The 15,193-nt window shown below is 39.4% G+C and overlaps 1 protein-coding gene across 2 annotated transcripts in view; it reads left to right on the top strand.

The window, feature by feature from the left end:
- Positions 1–15,193, top strand: part of sema3b (sema domain, immunoglobulin domain (Ig), short basic domain, secreted, (semaphorin) 3B) — a 76,432-nt gene that overhangs the window by 44,295 nt on the left and 16,944 nt on the right. For both annotated transcript variants that reach the window (XM_079238805.1, XM_079238806.1), the window contains exons 2-4: positions 6,355–6,886; positions 9,312–9,469; positions 10,972–11,034. In XM_079238805.1, the coding sequence (XP_079094931.1) occupies positions 6,703–6,886; positions 9,312–9,469; positions 10,972–11,034 (405 nt within the window). In that variant the 5' untranslated portion in view covers positions 6,355–6,702. The remainder of the gene's footprint in view (positions 1–6,354; positions 6,887–9,311; positions 9,470–10,971; positions 11,035–15,193) is intronic.

Here is a 15,193-nt window from a genome sequence, read left to right on the forward strand (position 1 = left end):
GTGTTTTCATGAATGATTTTATGCTGAGTATTGATACAATATAATTACAGATGGTAAATGCAAACAGGAACAGTAACAACTGAAGCCGTTTAGCTTAACTTCTGCTCATCCTGCCCTGCTTGTAACTTGAACCTGAGACACTCCACTATTCCTCCTTAGCCATTATGAACCAATATATATATATTTTTCACAAGTCATGCTGATAACCTCTGGGGGTTTTCTTCAGAGAACTGGCTTGAAATTGGCTCTGTTGTTTTATCTAAGGGAGTGAGTTGTCTTTCCTCTGAGCGCATATTGGAGCAGATCCAGTCAGGAGACTAGATGGAGCTCTGTAAGGTCCTGACTCACTGCTGCTTTTGGTTTAAACACAGCCAAATGGCCGGCAACCAGTGACCAGCAGGCTGCCCTCACCATCGTGGCTCCTTCATTGTCTCTATTTTCTGACTTTATTGTTCTGGGTAACAGATTTAAACTGTATAATTACAGGAAGAAGATTTTACAGTCCAGCAGAATTTTAATACATTTACTTCCCCATCCTACACAAATTTATCCACCATAAAACCAACCCAATCCAATATGAAAGCAGGACAAGGGAAGAGAATATGTCTCATAATGAGGAAGACTTGTATCACTTCAAACTTGAAAAGAAACACAGCCTGTGCAGCAGACACAGCAGCTGAACTGATCCCATCTCCTCAAGTCGGAATTTCTCTTTTTCCCATTTGCACTTAAGATACTGGGAATAATTCATCCAAAATGAACAAATGCTGGCCGCAAGTTTGCAGGGTGGGAAACTTTCCCCTCACGATGCTGGGCCAGATGGCTCGGAACCAGAAGCCAGCAGAACGCTGCAGCCTCCCCGGCTCCTTCATTCAGAGGGTCTCTTTCAGATCAGCCAGGGTCTTTGCTTCCAATTGTTTTGCTTTTTCTGTTTCACTTTGTTTCAGCTTAAATCCCATAAGACGGGTTTTCACTTTGGCCCTTTGCTGCTTTACTTTGCATGTTGTGTGTGAAACTTTAATGCACTCCTGTACTGTCGCCTCAAGTCTCTTCTAAAAGAACAAGACTGTACTTCTACACTTTGGATACAGAGCCTGCTTTGAAATTCCCATCGGAACCCTCATATGACTGAGCTTTTAACATTTGTGTAAATCAGTGCAGCTACCTGCTTCAGCCCAGCTTTTACTCTCACCCCCATCACGCTTTCAAATCTGTAATTTTCAAATAAAAGCTGTGGGTCATTTCCATCATAATAATAATACTAAACTTCACTGAACTGCTTGTTTTTCTCAACATTGGTGGTCTGTTCTTATCAGCACTCTTCACTCCACTGATCCTCGCAGCTAAACATTGTATTGCCTCAAATAAAGAATGCCAAAACAGTTCAAAATTCTCACTTTTTACATGCTTGCTGCTTTCTCCTGCCATCCAAGAGAGATTGCTTGGAAAAGTCAGCATGTTGACGTGCAGCCATGCTTTCCTGCTTCACTTGCTTCACCTGCTATGAAGGCTCCCTGCGTTGAATCCCTGGGCTGAGTCAAAAAGCAACAGAGCTTCAAATAGCGTGGAGCTGAGGTGGGAATGTAGCAAAGTCACGTCCAACTTTTTCCATGCCTTCTTAAGCTGCACTACAGTGCATGTGAAGACACAGCATTTAATCCATGGATACTTTCTCTTTGGCTACCTTTAGCTATCACAGATACATGCAGAACAGCAAAACCTTCTTTAACAGTAACCTGGCGACTGTATAAGTCATCAGACCCAGCGCACCAGTGCGAACACAGCATTAAAAGCTCAAATCAAATTGATTTCATCACAAACTAGTCCCTGCTTTTTGATATACCTTTGATTTGAAGCACTTTTATTGAATTTTATTTAATACTTAAGAGACATAAGAAAACTTTTCTCACCTATGGATGATTTTGTGCTTGTGAAACATCTTGCGAAGGAACTAAAATCTGCACCAACGGGACCTTCTCTTGCCCCTTTCACGTATCTTTCAGAAAGTAAAAGAGTCGGTGACATTAAACTTGTCTGTAATTCAACTGTTCAGCTGGTCAACTGCAGTCATTGCAGTCATATTGTACCAAAACTGGAAACTTTAGACATTTTGTAGTGGGCACTTTTTTTTTGTACCAGTTACTAGCTATCTGCTGTAATTCCTCTCTTTCAGAATCTTTCTGCGTTCTCATATTTTAGGTCCACCTTGCATATTCGCCACACTCTCCATTTTTTATTTACCACTTTAATACCCAGCTATTTGCCATAGCTCCCACCCTCCTGCAGCCCTCGCGTCAGCCTCCCACCACCTCCCGCCAATCAGTGCAGAGCAAAAGCCACCAGTTACCTGCTGTTTCAGTCATTTTGCTCTGTAAAGCTCAGAGCTTCCCTCCGCCTCACTCTCTCCATCTCATTCTTTCTCCTCTGCCACCCATCCCTCCCGCCTTTCATTTCTCTGTTGCAGTGGGGCTTATACTTGCTGGTCACAAGCCAGGGAAACTCTTTTCTCTCCGCAGGCAAAACAATTGGCTCCTTTCTCTCCATCACCTCTCGCCTCACTCATTTTGTCCTCCATCCCTACCGCCTTCTTTTGAATTGCCATTCTTTTCGTGGGACTGGATGCATGCAGGCTTGCTGCAGGGTTTAAGTGCTTAAATGTCTACATCTTGTGCTTTCAGAGGGTCCCTCTGCTTATGCTCTCACTTGTTCCTTTTGTTTTTATCCGTCTTTTCAATCCCGTACCTCTTATCATATGTCCAACTATTTCTCACGTTCTATATCCTTTATTCACATTTTTATACAGCTTTAGTAAATCAACTTTCCCACCTTACATTTGCAATTTCCTAATTATTTATTTAGGCTATTGCACGTTAATACCCTCTCATAATATTTCTCCTTCTTCTCCTTTTAAATTCCTTTTTACCTTAAACCTTCTTTCCTCCCCTCAACTCTCTTAGTCTTGCATTTTCACCCGATTTTCTATTTACCATTAGTGTCTCCCACTCCCACTCTTCATCAGAGGCCCGGCCTGTAATAGTGGAAGTTTGTGAAGGTTAAACTTCTGATATTCATTCATTCATTTCTGCATGCAGTACCGTGGCACTCTAACCTCACTTGTGGGCTCGTCTCACCCGGGAGGCAGGCTTCTTTGTCTGTGTGTCTCTATTTAGGCTGCTTTTTGACAGGACAGCTTGGCCCCATGTCCCCCCGCGTATCTCTGTCTCTGTCTTTATTTTTAATCCATTCCCTCTTGGCGTGCTGCTGCTCCCTGTCTATTGAAGCTGAACTGAATGCAAGTGTCAGCAGGCCCACTGGCTTTTTTTTTTTTTTTTTATCTATTACGATGCATTATGGAAAATCCAAGAAGTTGTGTGTTTGTGAGCATGAATGTGTGTTTACAGATCTAAGCGCTGACGGGGAGGAGTTTGTAGATGAGAATATAAGGACCCCGCTTCGTTGTATACAAATATTCAACTGTGTGTCCCTGCTCTGGGCTCTGCAATTAGATGAGGATGTGCAAAGGGGCAATAATGGTCCCTTCAACTCATGATGGTAGTTATAGAAGACACGCTCAGACATTGCAACCTACACACACACACACAGACAGCTCGAGGAGCCTCAGAGCGACAATGGGACCAGTCGTTCGTTTTATAGTAGCCGACAGGAGTGTGAGGGCCTCACTGATGCCCCTGTCGCTCCCAGGAACTGTGACGTGAATTGTGCAAGCTCGTGTGTGAGCATGTTTCTGTTTGTGTGTCACAGAGCTGCAGCTGACGAGAGTGCTGACGTCCTTCTCCTTGACACACTGCAGCATCTTTGCAGCTCAGTGCAGAACACTGACCACACACAGACACAGCCTGTTTCACACACCAACACAGTTTATTATCCATGTTGTCACTTCATTGGTGGTGACTGGGAGAATTTGCTGGGGTTTTTTTGTGCAACAAACCTGACATGTCATGCCTATAAAAGTCCCCCGGGTCTTTTTCAGATTCTGAAACAGGAGATGGGAGCTTGTGTTCGGGCCAGGCCTTGCATGTACACTTTTGTCCACTCTTCTGTGTTGACATACTGCAGGGTATGAAGGAGTTTATGTTCACATTCATTGCTGTCCTGTTGTGTTGTGGCCTGGCAGCCATGAGCTTATGAGAGCTCTCCTGTCTCCAAGCTTCAATAGCTCCATTATTCATAAAACTCCATGCCAACAGCCTTGATGGGTCAGCGTTTGTGTGTTGGTGTGTGCGCATGTGTGTAACTCAAATGTCTCTATATTTTGGTATTAATATGGGAGCTTTAAAGTCATATGTCAGACTTCAATCAGAATTGTGGGAACTGCATCAGAAGCAAAAAGATGAAGAGACAGGGAGGATTTATTTTCACTCAGTATGTTTTCAGGAGAGTTGATGTGGAGATAATGATGAAAATCTAGATTTTATTCGGTTTGCCTTGTTCAGAAGTATGCAATGTTTGTGCATCGCTGATTTCTCTGTTGAATGAATGAAATGATAATGAACTGATTTTCTAAACACACATATCTTCCTTCCTTTACAATATTTAAGCATTATAGATCACAAAAAAAGCTGAGTTTCTAGATGATTTCTGGAAGGTTCAACAAATTAATAAACTTATTATTTTATGACTACAGAAAAGCCCAAGAGATGCGGTTGTTCAAATCTTTGGAAATAATCAGATTCTTTAAATTTTGTCCCAATAATCTGCAATAATGGGCTCAGTGAGCTAAATGGGCTAAACTAACCTGGTGTGTTTTAGAGGTTAAAGTCTAAATGGAAAGGTTTATCTAAAATAATCATAGGCATGTTAGGATTAACCCTTTGGGCACCAGAGCTTTTAAAAGTGTATTGTAAATAAGAATGTTGATTATGAAACAGAGTTTACTATGGGAGAAAATCTAATTTGATATTGTGACATTGCAGGGACTTTATACATAACATAATAAAATAAACCTGTCTCCAGCTTCTAAAGTGGATGAATGATGCTTTTTGTTTGCATTGCAGACAGAGATTCACATGGCAATTTGGAAGTCATAAAAGATGGAGACAGATTATCTTGGGTAAATTATTAAAATAATGTCTAAACTTTAACTGAACGCAAGTTTGTAATGAAGTCGTGTTTTACACACTGACTGAAGGGATCAGTGGAGAATCAGCTACCACTGCTGCATTTTAGCATTAACAGCTTTTTCCTTTTTTTTTTCTTTCATTAAAAGGTACTGTTATTATTTTAATTCTGAAATGGCCTCGGTCACTGACAGAAACACCTCCCTGCTGTATACAGCAGAGGATTATTAAAGTGCTGATTTCAAGGCCAAGTCGCAGGAGGGATTTTTGTAGCAAGTAACAGATGAATGGCAGTGATAGAGGTAATTGTTAGGATTGTTAGGAGGGGCTGTAGGAGTAAGAATGAAAAAGAGGGGGGGGGGACTGTCTGTCTGTTACTAGCCAACTGTGAGGTGCAATATAATAAAGCTGATTCTTTCCAGTGAAAGCCTTTATTGTTCTAGCTGACCGCAGAGTCCAAAGTACTGAAAGAGAGGTGTGTGTGTGTGCGTGTGTGTGTGCATCCCATGCGTGCTTTCCAAAGCACAACATTGAGTAAATTTACAAACCAGCTACCTTGTTCCTGCTTTAGGTCTAAGTTGTGGTATGCAAACCACCTCGGCGTTAAGTTATTCGCAGGGTTCGCTGAAGACAATGAACAAAGCCGTCACATTAAATACAGCAAGTAGAAACTCTGAACAAGCTGCCATTTCACTTTGCTCTCGTAGCTCTTGGTGTGTAAATTAATCAAGATGCTAAAGTCTCATTACTGAAGCCAAAAGCAACTCGACTGTCTTGCAAGCGTACTGATGCAGTCATCCATTTATCCGTCTATGTCAGTGATGACTTGGTCATCGGTAATGGAGATCTGACAGTGTAGCAGTGTGAAAGCAATATGAGTGTGTGTGTGTGTGTGTGTGTGTGTGTGTTTGTGGGGTGGGGTGGGGGTGAGTTGGCAGTGTCAGAGACAACGAGAGGTTGTGCTTGGCTTGGCACTGGACTCAGCATATCTCTATCACACACATGCTGTCTTCATCACTATGGTCAGTGTGTGCATGTGTGTGTATTTTGGATGACGTCCCTGAGTCTCCCTGTAATGTGAAGAGATTATAGTGATGCTGCCATAATGGAAGCTGGCATTAACACAGCCTGGCAGGGGCATCAATCTGACTCTGGCTAAATATACCTCAGATTGTGTGTGTGTGTGTGTGTGTGTGTGTGTGTGTGTGCACAGGGGCATCCCTGGCACAAGAAGTGCATATCTCTAAATCTTCTCTCTCTTTGTCTCTATTTTTAGGCCTTCGTGTCCATGTGTGATGCTCATCTCCCATCTTGGATGTGAGAAGTGAACTGCATTGTCCTTCATGAGAAGAGCTGTGGACACATGAGGAGAACTCTTTAGTAAAAAAAAGGAGAATATTTTCAAGATTACGTTGATTAAAAGCAGAAAAGGAAAGCTGGAAGAAACATGAACTAAAAGATTCATCTGTTTTCACTCAAAGGCAGGTGAACTGGTTCTTTAGCAAGAAAGAGAGCAAGGTTAGACCCATTTCAATACAGCATACTTCAACGCCAACACGCAGCCACCAAAAGTCTTTTTGTCTCAGTTTTTGAACGTAAAAAGATTCATTTTAAGAGTGCCAAGATGATGACCATGATGATGATGATGGTGGCCATGATGGTCACCTGCAGCTCTCTGCTACTGCTGGGGATGGCTGCCGCCCACGCCTCCTCCAACACAATGGCCCGCACGTCCTCTTCATCTTCGTCTTCCTCTTCGTCTTCCTCCTCATCGACCGCATCACCACGCATGAAGCTTTCATACAAAGGTAAGAGGAAAAGCTGCTGTGTTTTCCACCCAAACAGACAGATAACCACGCACGTCTGCATGTTCCACTGCAGCTAGTAGCAGTAAAGGGATACGCATGCACACATTTCTCTGTTTATTGTCATATACTGCAGTCGTTTACATTCAGGCTAAACACTCCTGAACAGTAGCCAGATGTAATTTGTGGTTGCTGTGATTCAAAACCACAGAAATACACACAACTACTACACACGGCTTGGTAGAAATGTTTTGTGCTTCATCTCAAGTTTTGTGTGTCAGGACAGGATACCTCAACAAGTAACACAGCCATATAAACTGGGGACGTTTCATCGTGAAAGCTGGCACTTTCAAACCTTCCACTCGCTCACCAAGAGCAACAAGCTGCTCAGAAGGCTGCCCAGTAGAAATATGTGTTCTATTTGGGTAAAGCACAGGTCAACACGTATCCTACTGGATGGATAAATGGAGTAAAATACATAAGTTGTGTTGGACTCATGAAGGACAAAGATTTATTCCCTTTATCACTGAAATAGCTCCTAATGTCACACGGTCAGCAAGGAAGCTAAGCAAAGTTAGCGGCTGCAGTGTGATTTTAATTATACAATATATTTTGTTATACCCTCAGAAGTACACCCTGGTGGGATGTGAGAAGGCAGCCATTATAATAGCTTTGATGCAATAATGCATTTCTCAGGGGAATTATTTTTAGCTACCTTAGCAGCAGCCTGATTCTTTGTTGTGCTGTTGGTTTTGTTAAGTTTAGCATAATAATATTTTAATATTACATTTTGCAGGGCATAAACATAGCTTTTATCCAACTTATGCATATTTTAGACTGGTTCTGTAAAATATCTGAATATGTTAATTAAAAAATGTCACATATTAGCATATTAGTTTCCACTGGTTTATTAACAAGACAAGTCCATTCAGTGTTTGTTTCAACCTTCTTGTTGGGCTGAAACATCAAATAGCACCTGCGCTAGTTAAACATTAAGCCATAGAGCAAAACTGAACTGAAACTGTGAGGTTAGTGGGAATGCAAGGGGCTAAAGGGTGTTGAAACATAGGCATTTGTATACTAAGGTGCAAGTTAAATAGAGTTAAGCTACCATACAGATGAAGATTTCATCAGTGTCAGTGAATAAACTGTATTACTCTTTTTTCTTGCTAAGATAAACAACCTGTTTATACTTATTTTCTGTTTTGCTTTTTTTTTTTATAACTAATACATACGATTAATCATTACTTAATATTACAATTGTCCTTAAATACTTTATTATTAGCGTAAAAACGGTAAAAATTTAAATAAAGAAGTTTGCTCTAATTAATTTGGGTTACTCTTCCCTATTTGCAGCTCTTCCTTTGGGAATTATTGGGAGAACTGCTGAACATGGACTGATTAATATTGTTTACTTATTCATTCATTCATTTATTTTCTATACTGCTTAGTCTAATTCAAGGTCACAGGGAGGCTGAAGCCTATTCCAGTAATTAGCAGGCGAGAGGCAGGGTACACCCTGGACAGGTTGCCGGTCCATCATCAGTTTTATTATTCATTCGCTGGCCATATCTTAAACAGCTCAATTCCTAATGAGACATTTATTTTACTTATGGTTTTAACTTGTTATCTCTAAAATAACATAAAAATAACAGACAACCTTTTTGTAATGCCTGGATCATTACAAAAGATGACAGGTGGTATTTTTATGTCATAAACTAAGTAAGTACCATAAGCACATATCATTTTTATACAACACATGTCTTCTTCAGGCCCAAGGTTGTTTAAACCACAGTATAGTGGGACAGAGTAATAAGGTCCCTGATGTCATGGAGGCTGCTGTTAAGTGGCGTCAGAGTTAGAACAATAACAGACTAATAAAGCCTTTCAGTGTGCTAATAAGAGTTTTTTTCTGGTTTAGGCTGAGACAGCAGAGGAGCGTAAAGTCCCTTCGTTTTTATGGTTTCTAAGGCCAGGAACCATATTTTTTTCTCCATTGCCCCCCCCTGCCACAATGGTCCTGGGCACTGTTCCCCCAGAATTTGTTATGGCTAGTATGGAAACTGCTAGGGTGCTCACTTTTTCCACAGATCCCATTTTATCCAGCCTTTTCACAAGTCCCTGGATTTAGGACACAGCTTAGAAATGTTATGCAGATGTACCAAAATAATGTTGTAGTTCTTGTCATCAAGTTATGACTTGCTGCAGCCCTGCAGCCAACTTGGATCTTGACAGTCAGATAACCTGAAGATGTTTAACTATTAATTGCTTCTCATTACTTGATCAAGAAAAGAAAAAACAGCTTGACTGAGTTTTCTTTTGCCCGTGACAATCGTCTTTTCATTGTGACAGTGATATCTCGCATGTAGTTTCTTTGAAATCACTGGACCAGTGTATGCTTTAGACTCAGGAACATTCTACCCTGCAGAGCTGCAGCAGTTCCACGGAGTCCGGCGGTTCGAGCTGGAGCGTTCCTGCTGCTTCAGCGCCCTGCTGCTGGATGAAGAGAGGGGTCGACTTTTTGTGGGGGCCAAGAACTTCCTGCTCTCCCTCTCGTTGGATAACATCGCTAAACAAGAACAGAAGGTAAACTATTATATCTGCAAAATACGTAGAGTGAGAGAACTTTCTTGAGCTGAATTTATTTCCTATCACTGGGATTAAAACTAACTCAGTAGTCTGTTTCAATAGAACAGGGATATGGTCATGGTTGGAATCTTTATTAGATATATTTATACATCCTAAACACATTGGTTGTGTCTTAGCAACTTAATGTACACTTTTGGCGTATACTAAGCAAATGATCTGTGGTTATTTCAGTTTGTCAAGTCTAGTTTTAGGAGTGTTATAAGCTGAAAGATCAAGTCCAGCAAGTCCAGACTTTAATCTCGTGAGGAATCTTTAGGATCTGGTTGAGAAAACGTAATGCATGTTCAACTCTGCCATTAGCAGCACAAGAATGTGGGTAAAAATTACTGCAACTCTTGACTTGAATTACTGTTGACATGCAGCGTTAGTGCATTCCAACAATGAAACAGTGAATTTGGTCTCAAAATGGAAGTGTGTGCCTTTTATGCACTTATTTTATCATAAGTTTGCTTTAATATTGTATTTAGTGTTAATCACAGTGGAAAAAACGATTATACTGGCAATAGATAAAAGGATGGAAATGGGTCTTTATAACAACTGATGCCATATTGTTTGATTTCTAAGAATCATTTATTACTTCCCCTTTCAAAGCCAGGGCATAAGTAGCCCATAAGTTTGTATTCATGTGGATTTAAAGGAATGGAAGAAAGAGTTATTTCTGAAGTGTGGACATGTTTTACAATTGTGCCTCTTGCACATATGAAAGTACTCAAGTGTGGGACCTCGAAGTATAAGAGACAGAAATGTGGCACTGATAGGAAAAAGGTAGAAAGTCAAAGAGCTGGATGAAGATAAAAAGAAAACATTGATCCAAAAAGTGTTGTCATTAATATCCAAAAGGCATCTTATGATTGAAGCCTTTTCCTTTACAGCAAGCATTAGTTTTAATCCACTTTTTAAAAGCACAAGATGTAGACATGTAATCACTTAAACCCTGAAGCATTCCTGCATACAGTCCCACATTTTTCACAGACGCACTTGCATAGCCTTGAAACTAGAGTGCACAAAATACTGCAAACACTTGCAAACTTTCTGAGAGTGTGTAGAGGTACAAAAAAAAAACTATAGCAAAAACTCTAAAAGCAAAAAAACAGAACCATTTAGAAACATCTGTCCACAGCAGCTGGAAGTAAATTACATATTTAGAGTGTTAGATCTGTAACCTCTGCTGGTTTGAGGTGCACGGGCGAGTTGGATTTATGACCAGGGTGTGCAGATTGACTGTAGTTGTAGATGTTTATCTAGTGTGACTGAGTGTGGGCGTGATAAAGATGGTACACTGGTGGAGAAAGAAGTAGTTGAGAAAGAGCAGAAGTGACAGGAAGTAGGCTGAAAAAAGTATGGAGAGTCTAAATAAAAAGGTGTCCTAAAAGATTATTTTTATGTGGATTCAATTCTAACTAAAAGAGACTGGATCATCTGTTCATTCCATGTTTCAGATCCACTGGCCTGCACCTGTTGACTGGAGAGAAGAGTGTAACTGGGCTGGCAAAGACATCACTGTAAGTCACTTTATCACCTTTCATCTGCCTTTAACTTATTTCACCAGGTTTTCTTCCACACCTGATAAAAATCTCAGCTTGAGTACTTCTGTCACTTCATACTGGAACTGATGAAGATGAGGTGATGCAGAAGTAAAGTGCTGTAAAATATTCTGACTAGAAAATAAAGCTGCACTCATTTTTCCTCAACTTTTTTCTGCTACACAAGACAAAAAGCTTAAATCATAACTGCTTAAACTGTTCGTACTTATTAAAGAGACCCCTTTATAGCTTTCAGACTTCACCCTTTGCACAGAGAAAATAAAAGGCTCCTCATAGACGAGGTAACTGTCCACTCCTACCCAGCCTGACACAATGCTACCTTTTAATCCACTGGAGTCATGGGAGTCATCACAAGACAGAACTTGCACATACAAACAGATAACATGTAATAGTAGGTGCAGTACTCCCACTTTTGGACCTGCCATGTGGTGAGATCACTGCCTCAGATTCTAGTTATTTTAAACCCCATGTGACAGAAATCTGCACAGTTAAATGCAACATCACAGACATTTGTTTGAACTTAGCTTACAATCAGCATTTGAATGTGGTAACATCATCAACAACTTCTAAAAACATTCTATTTTTTACTTAGGAATAATGGATGTCAAATGACTGCTAGTCAGAAAATCTGACTTTAAATCATCTGATTAAGAAATTATGGAGCAGTGTTATGATATTGTGATATGATGCAATATGTGGACCTGCAAAATTCTGTAGTATTCTTGATTAGTTTAAATAAAAGTTAGGCTTGTTCTGACATTAGACAGCTTTGTGAAAAGTAAAATATGTTTCTTTTAAGTGACGTTATGAATGTAATACAATAAATATAAGAATTCTGCTGAGAAAAAAGGTCAAAGGTTGGAGAAATTTGATACGTGTTGCTTTGTGTTTCAGAAACTTTATTAACAACCAGGCCCAAACCATGGTAATGCCCGCAAAATGTGGTCAGGAACAATACAGTCTCACAGTTTTCTAAGAACTTTAGGGAATCTGCAGATTTGACCTGACCTTCTTGACTAAGAACTAACTCCATTCAAATTACACAGAACAGTTTGTCCAAATACACACACCCCTTTCCAATCCCTTGTTCCTTTTTTATGTGGTTGGTTGCCAAAGTAGACTGAAACATAAAGATTTTTATGTTGATCTACTACGACACATGCACTTCCTGGGAATATGGTGAATAAAAATGTCATGTAATGATAATCTGTCTAAATTCAGGCTCTGCTTTGCTGACAGACAAGCGGTAGCGATCAAAAGTTCATAGACCACCCAGGATTTCTTCACATGCAACTATTTTTCAGTCTATTTCTGTGCACAGTGGCAATCCCACCGCATATACCACATATTTTGTTACATACATTATTCATGTAATATACATAGAAGATATCCAGTGTGTGTTTGCATGTGTGTGGGTGTGTATGCGTCTGTGTGTGTAAAACAAACCCGTCATCAGTGTGATTACACAGCTGCAGCAGACAGACAACGAGCTCCATTCATACAAAAATCCAGGCTCAAGTTTCATCTGACCAGGAGATTGTCTGTATGTGTGTGTTCAGGTTGTATTGTGTGTGTGTTGTTTGTGTGTGTTTGAAAGGGAGAGTAAGAGTGGACATGTTAATTGGCAAAAAGCATTAGTGAAATTACCCCGGGGGAAGGAGGGAAAAGGATGGAAAGAAAAAGATAAGAACATGAGTGAAGGGGAATTTTAAGGACAAATGTTTCATCTAAAAGTCCTTCTCTTTTGTCACATAATCCTGTTTTTATGGCTTTTTAAGGGATTTTATCAATAGTTTTTATTCACTATTCTTTATTCTCTCTTTTTTTTTCTCTTGGTTTTTCTGGGTGAAAACTTTTGACCCTAAATACACAGAAATATATGTATCTGTATGTCTCAAAAGATCTGTTGACGTCAATACTAAGAAATGGTTACAAAATATTATATTTGTCTTATAAGTATAGACTTGGCATTTGTGGTACAGCAGGACACAAAATGAGGAATCACACTAATGCAACATCTCACATGTGAGCATGTCCTTTATTTCTTTAACTTTTTTCTTACTCTTGATTTTGTTTTTTTCTCTAATGATATTTTTTGTAGATTTTCAAGCTTTGATTGTTACTATACAATATAAAATTCCTGTTAACATATTGAGTGTATTTTCTACCATTGTATTGTTTTAAATGTAATAACTGGAGTGTTGGTAGCAAAAATTTGTCTTATTAACAAACAAGATACTCATGACAAACACAATCACACACTCATAAACAGAGACAGACCGCGACAGGAAACTTTTGACACATTTCTCAGACACTCAGTCTGACTAAATACTCTGAGGTTTGACTGTGTGGCTGGAGTTTTATTTAAATCCACAGTAGTCTCGTGTAAGTGTGTTTACACTGCTTTGTTAGCACTCATTTTATAACTGGCTAAGAGACATTAACAAACATGAACTAATAAAATAATGAAATTGCTTCAAAGTACAGCTTTTAAAAATCCTTTCTCGTGTAAAACAACCATGTAAAAAAGTTCAAATCATTGAGTGATGGTTGAAATACACAACTATCCATATACAAAACTGAGTTTTACAAAAAAGTATAGCTTTGCAAAACTATCTTTATAGCTTTATAATCTGCAACTACAAAATCAGACATTAAACAAGGATAAAAGGAACATGTAGGAGTTTGAAGTCTGAAAAATGGTGGGTGCTATGAGATTGCAACTGTACTCATGACAAAACACCCGCAGAAGTGGAAGAATTTGTGTTTAGCAACCCAAACATAACATTATTACAATTTCAGAATTTGTAAAAAAAAACCAAAAAAAACCCCAAAACTGAGATTTGAAACAAAAACTTTGGTTTCTAACTGTCATTTGATCCTGTAGTGGCTTAACAGAAAGGTAGATGGCTGTCCTAATCTCTGAATTTTCAGGACTTGGAGTCCAGTCCTGACTTTGACATTAAGGGCCAGATCTATTAAAGGTTTATGTGTACTAAAACGTATACAAACTAATCTGATTTACTAACAGTGTGCACTGAGGGTTGCGTCTTTCAAAGGTGCAAAATAGAACATCTGCATTCAGTTAGTCTGTCTGCTGCAATGAATATGCAATATGGGGTGTTTGCACACTATTTTGTGTGTGCTCAGAGGAAAAATGAAAATATATTAATTTGGCACCCAGCAAAGTTAACAAAGAAAGGCTTTCCTTACAGAAACTGTGCCTATTTAGCATGTTTCAAAAGGAAGTGATCTCAGTCTGTATGCACAATTGTGCATATTTATTCATATATGTAATTATTTGTTTCTAAATACAGATATCTGTTCTCCAGGTTGTGAACTGGAGAGTTTTAGATGGTTGGCTAGTAGGCAGGTTAATTTATAAAATCTTTAGTAAAAATAAAGAAGGCTTAAATTAGAAATTTCAATCCTGAAAGATAGTGATGATGCTGTGCTGGTTGGAGTGTTGAAACCACTGTTGTGAGTCCGGTTAGAACTCCAAAGAACGAGTCACTTGAACTTCAATGGCGTTTATTAAGCCAACTGAAGGTTCCAATTTGTCCTCTTTACACTTGACATGTCTTGTATGGTTCTAGGAGAAAAATGAATTATCAGCAACTAAATATTCATGCAAAATATTACAGTTTTAGCATAAATTCCCAAACAGGCTTTCTATATGTGCATGAAGCTGCCTCTGTGCCATGCATGATTTGCTCATGTGAACAGTGCATGGCATCAATTAAGCGAAAGAATATAGACTTCCACTAAATAAACTGCGTTATAAACTTAGACTTGACTTACTGGACTTCACACACAAAAACATCCAAGTGGGGTTACAAACAAACTTAAAATAAGTCTTAAAGTGCCGAAATAAACTTTAACTGGAAGAAAATCCACTTCTCAACTCTTCTTTTCTCCCCTCTGGCCTGGCAAGCTGCTCACGGTAGTCCAGGCTCCGCCCCTTAAAGAGCCAGCGTGTCAATCCTTTAGGCAGCCTTTTCTACAAATCCCATACGCCAAATTCTAGATTACACACACAAATTAGTTCTTGCAAAATGGAATAGTAATAGGTCCACCCCTCAATGTTTTTGTATGCTTTTCACTTTGCACGTACTTG

This window comes from Telmatherina bonti, assembly GCF_933228915.1.
Source record: "Telmatherina bonti genome assembly, chromosome: 4".
Taxonomy (NCBI): Eukaryota; Metazoa; Chordata; class Actinopteri; order Atheriniformes; family Telmatherinidae; genus Telmatherina; species Telmatherina bonti.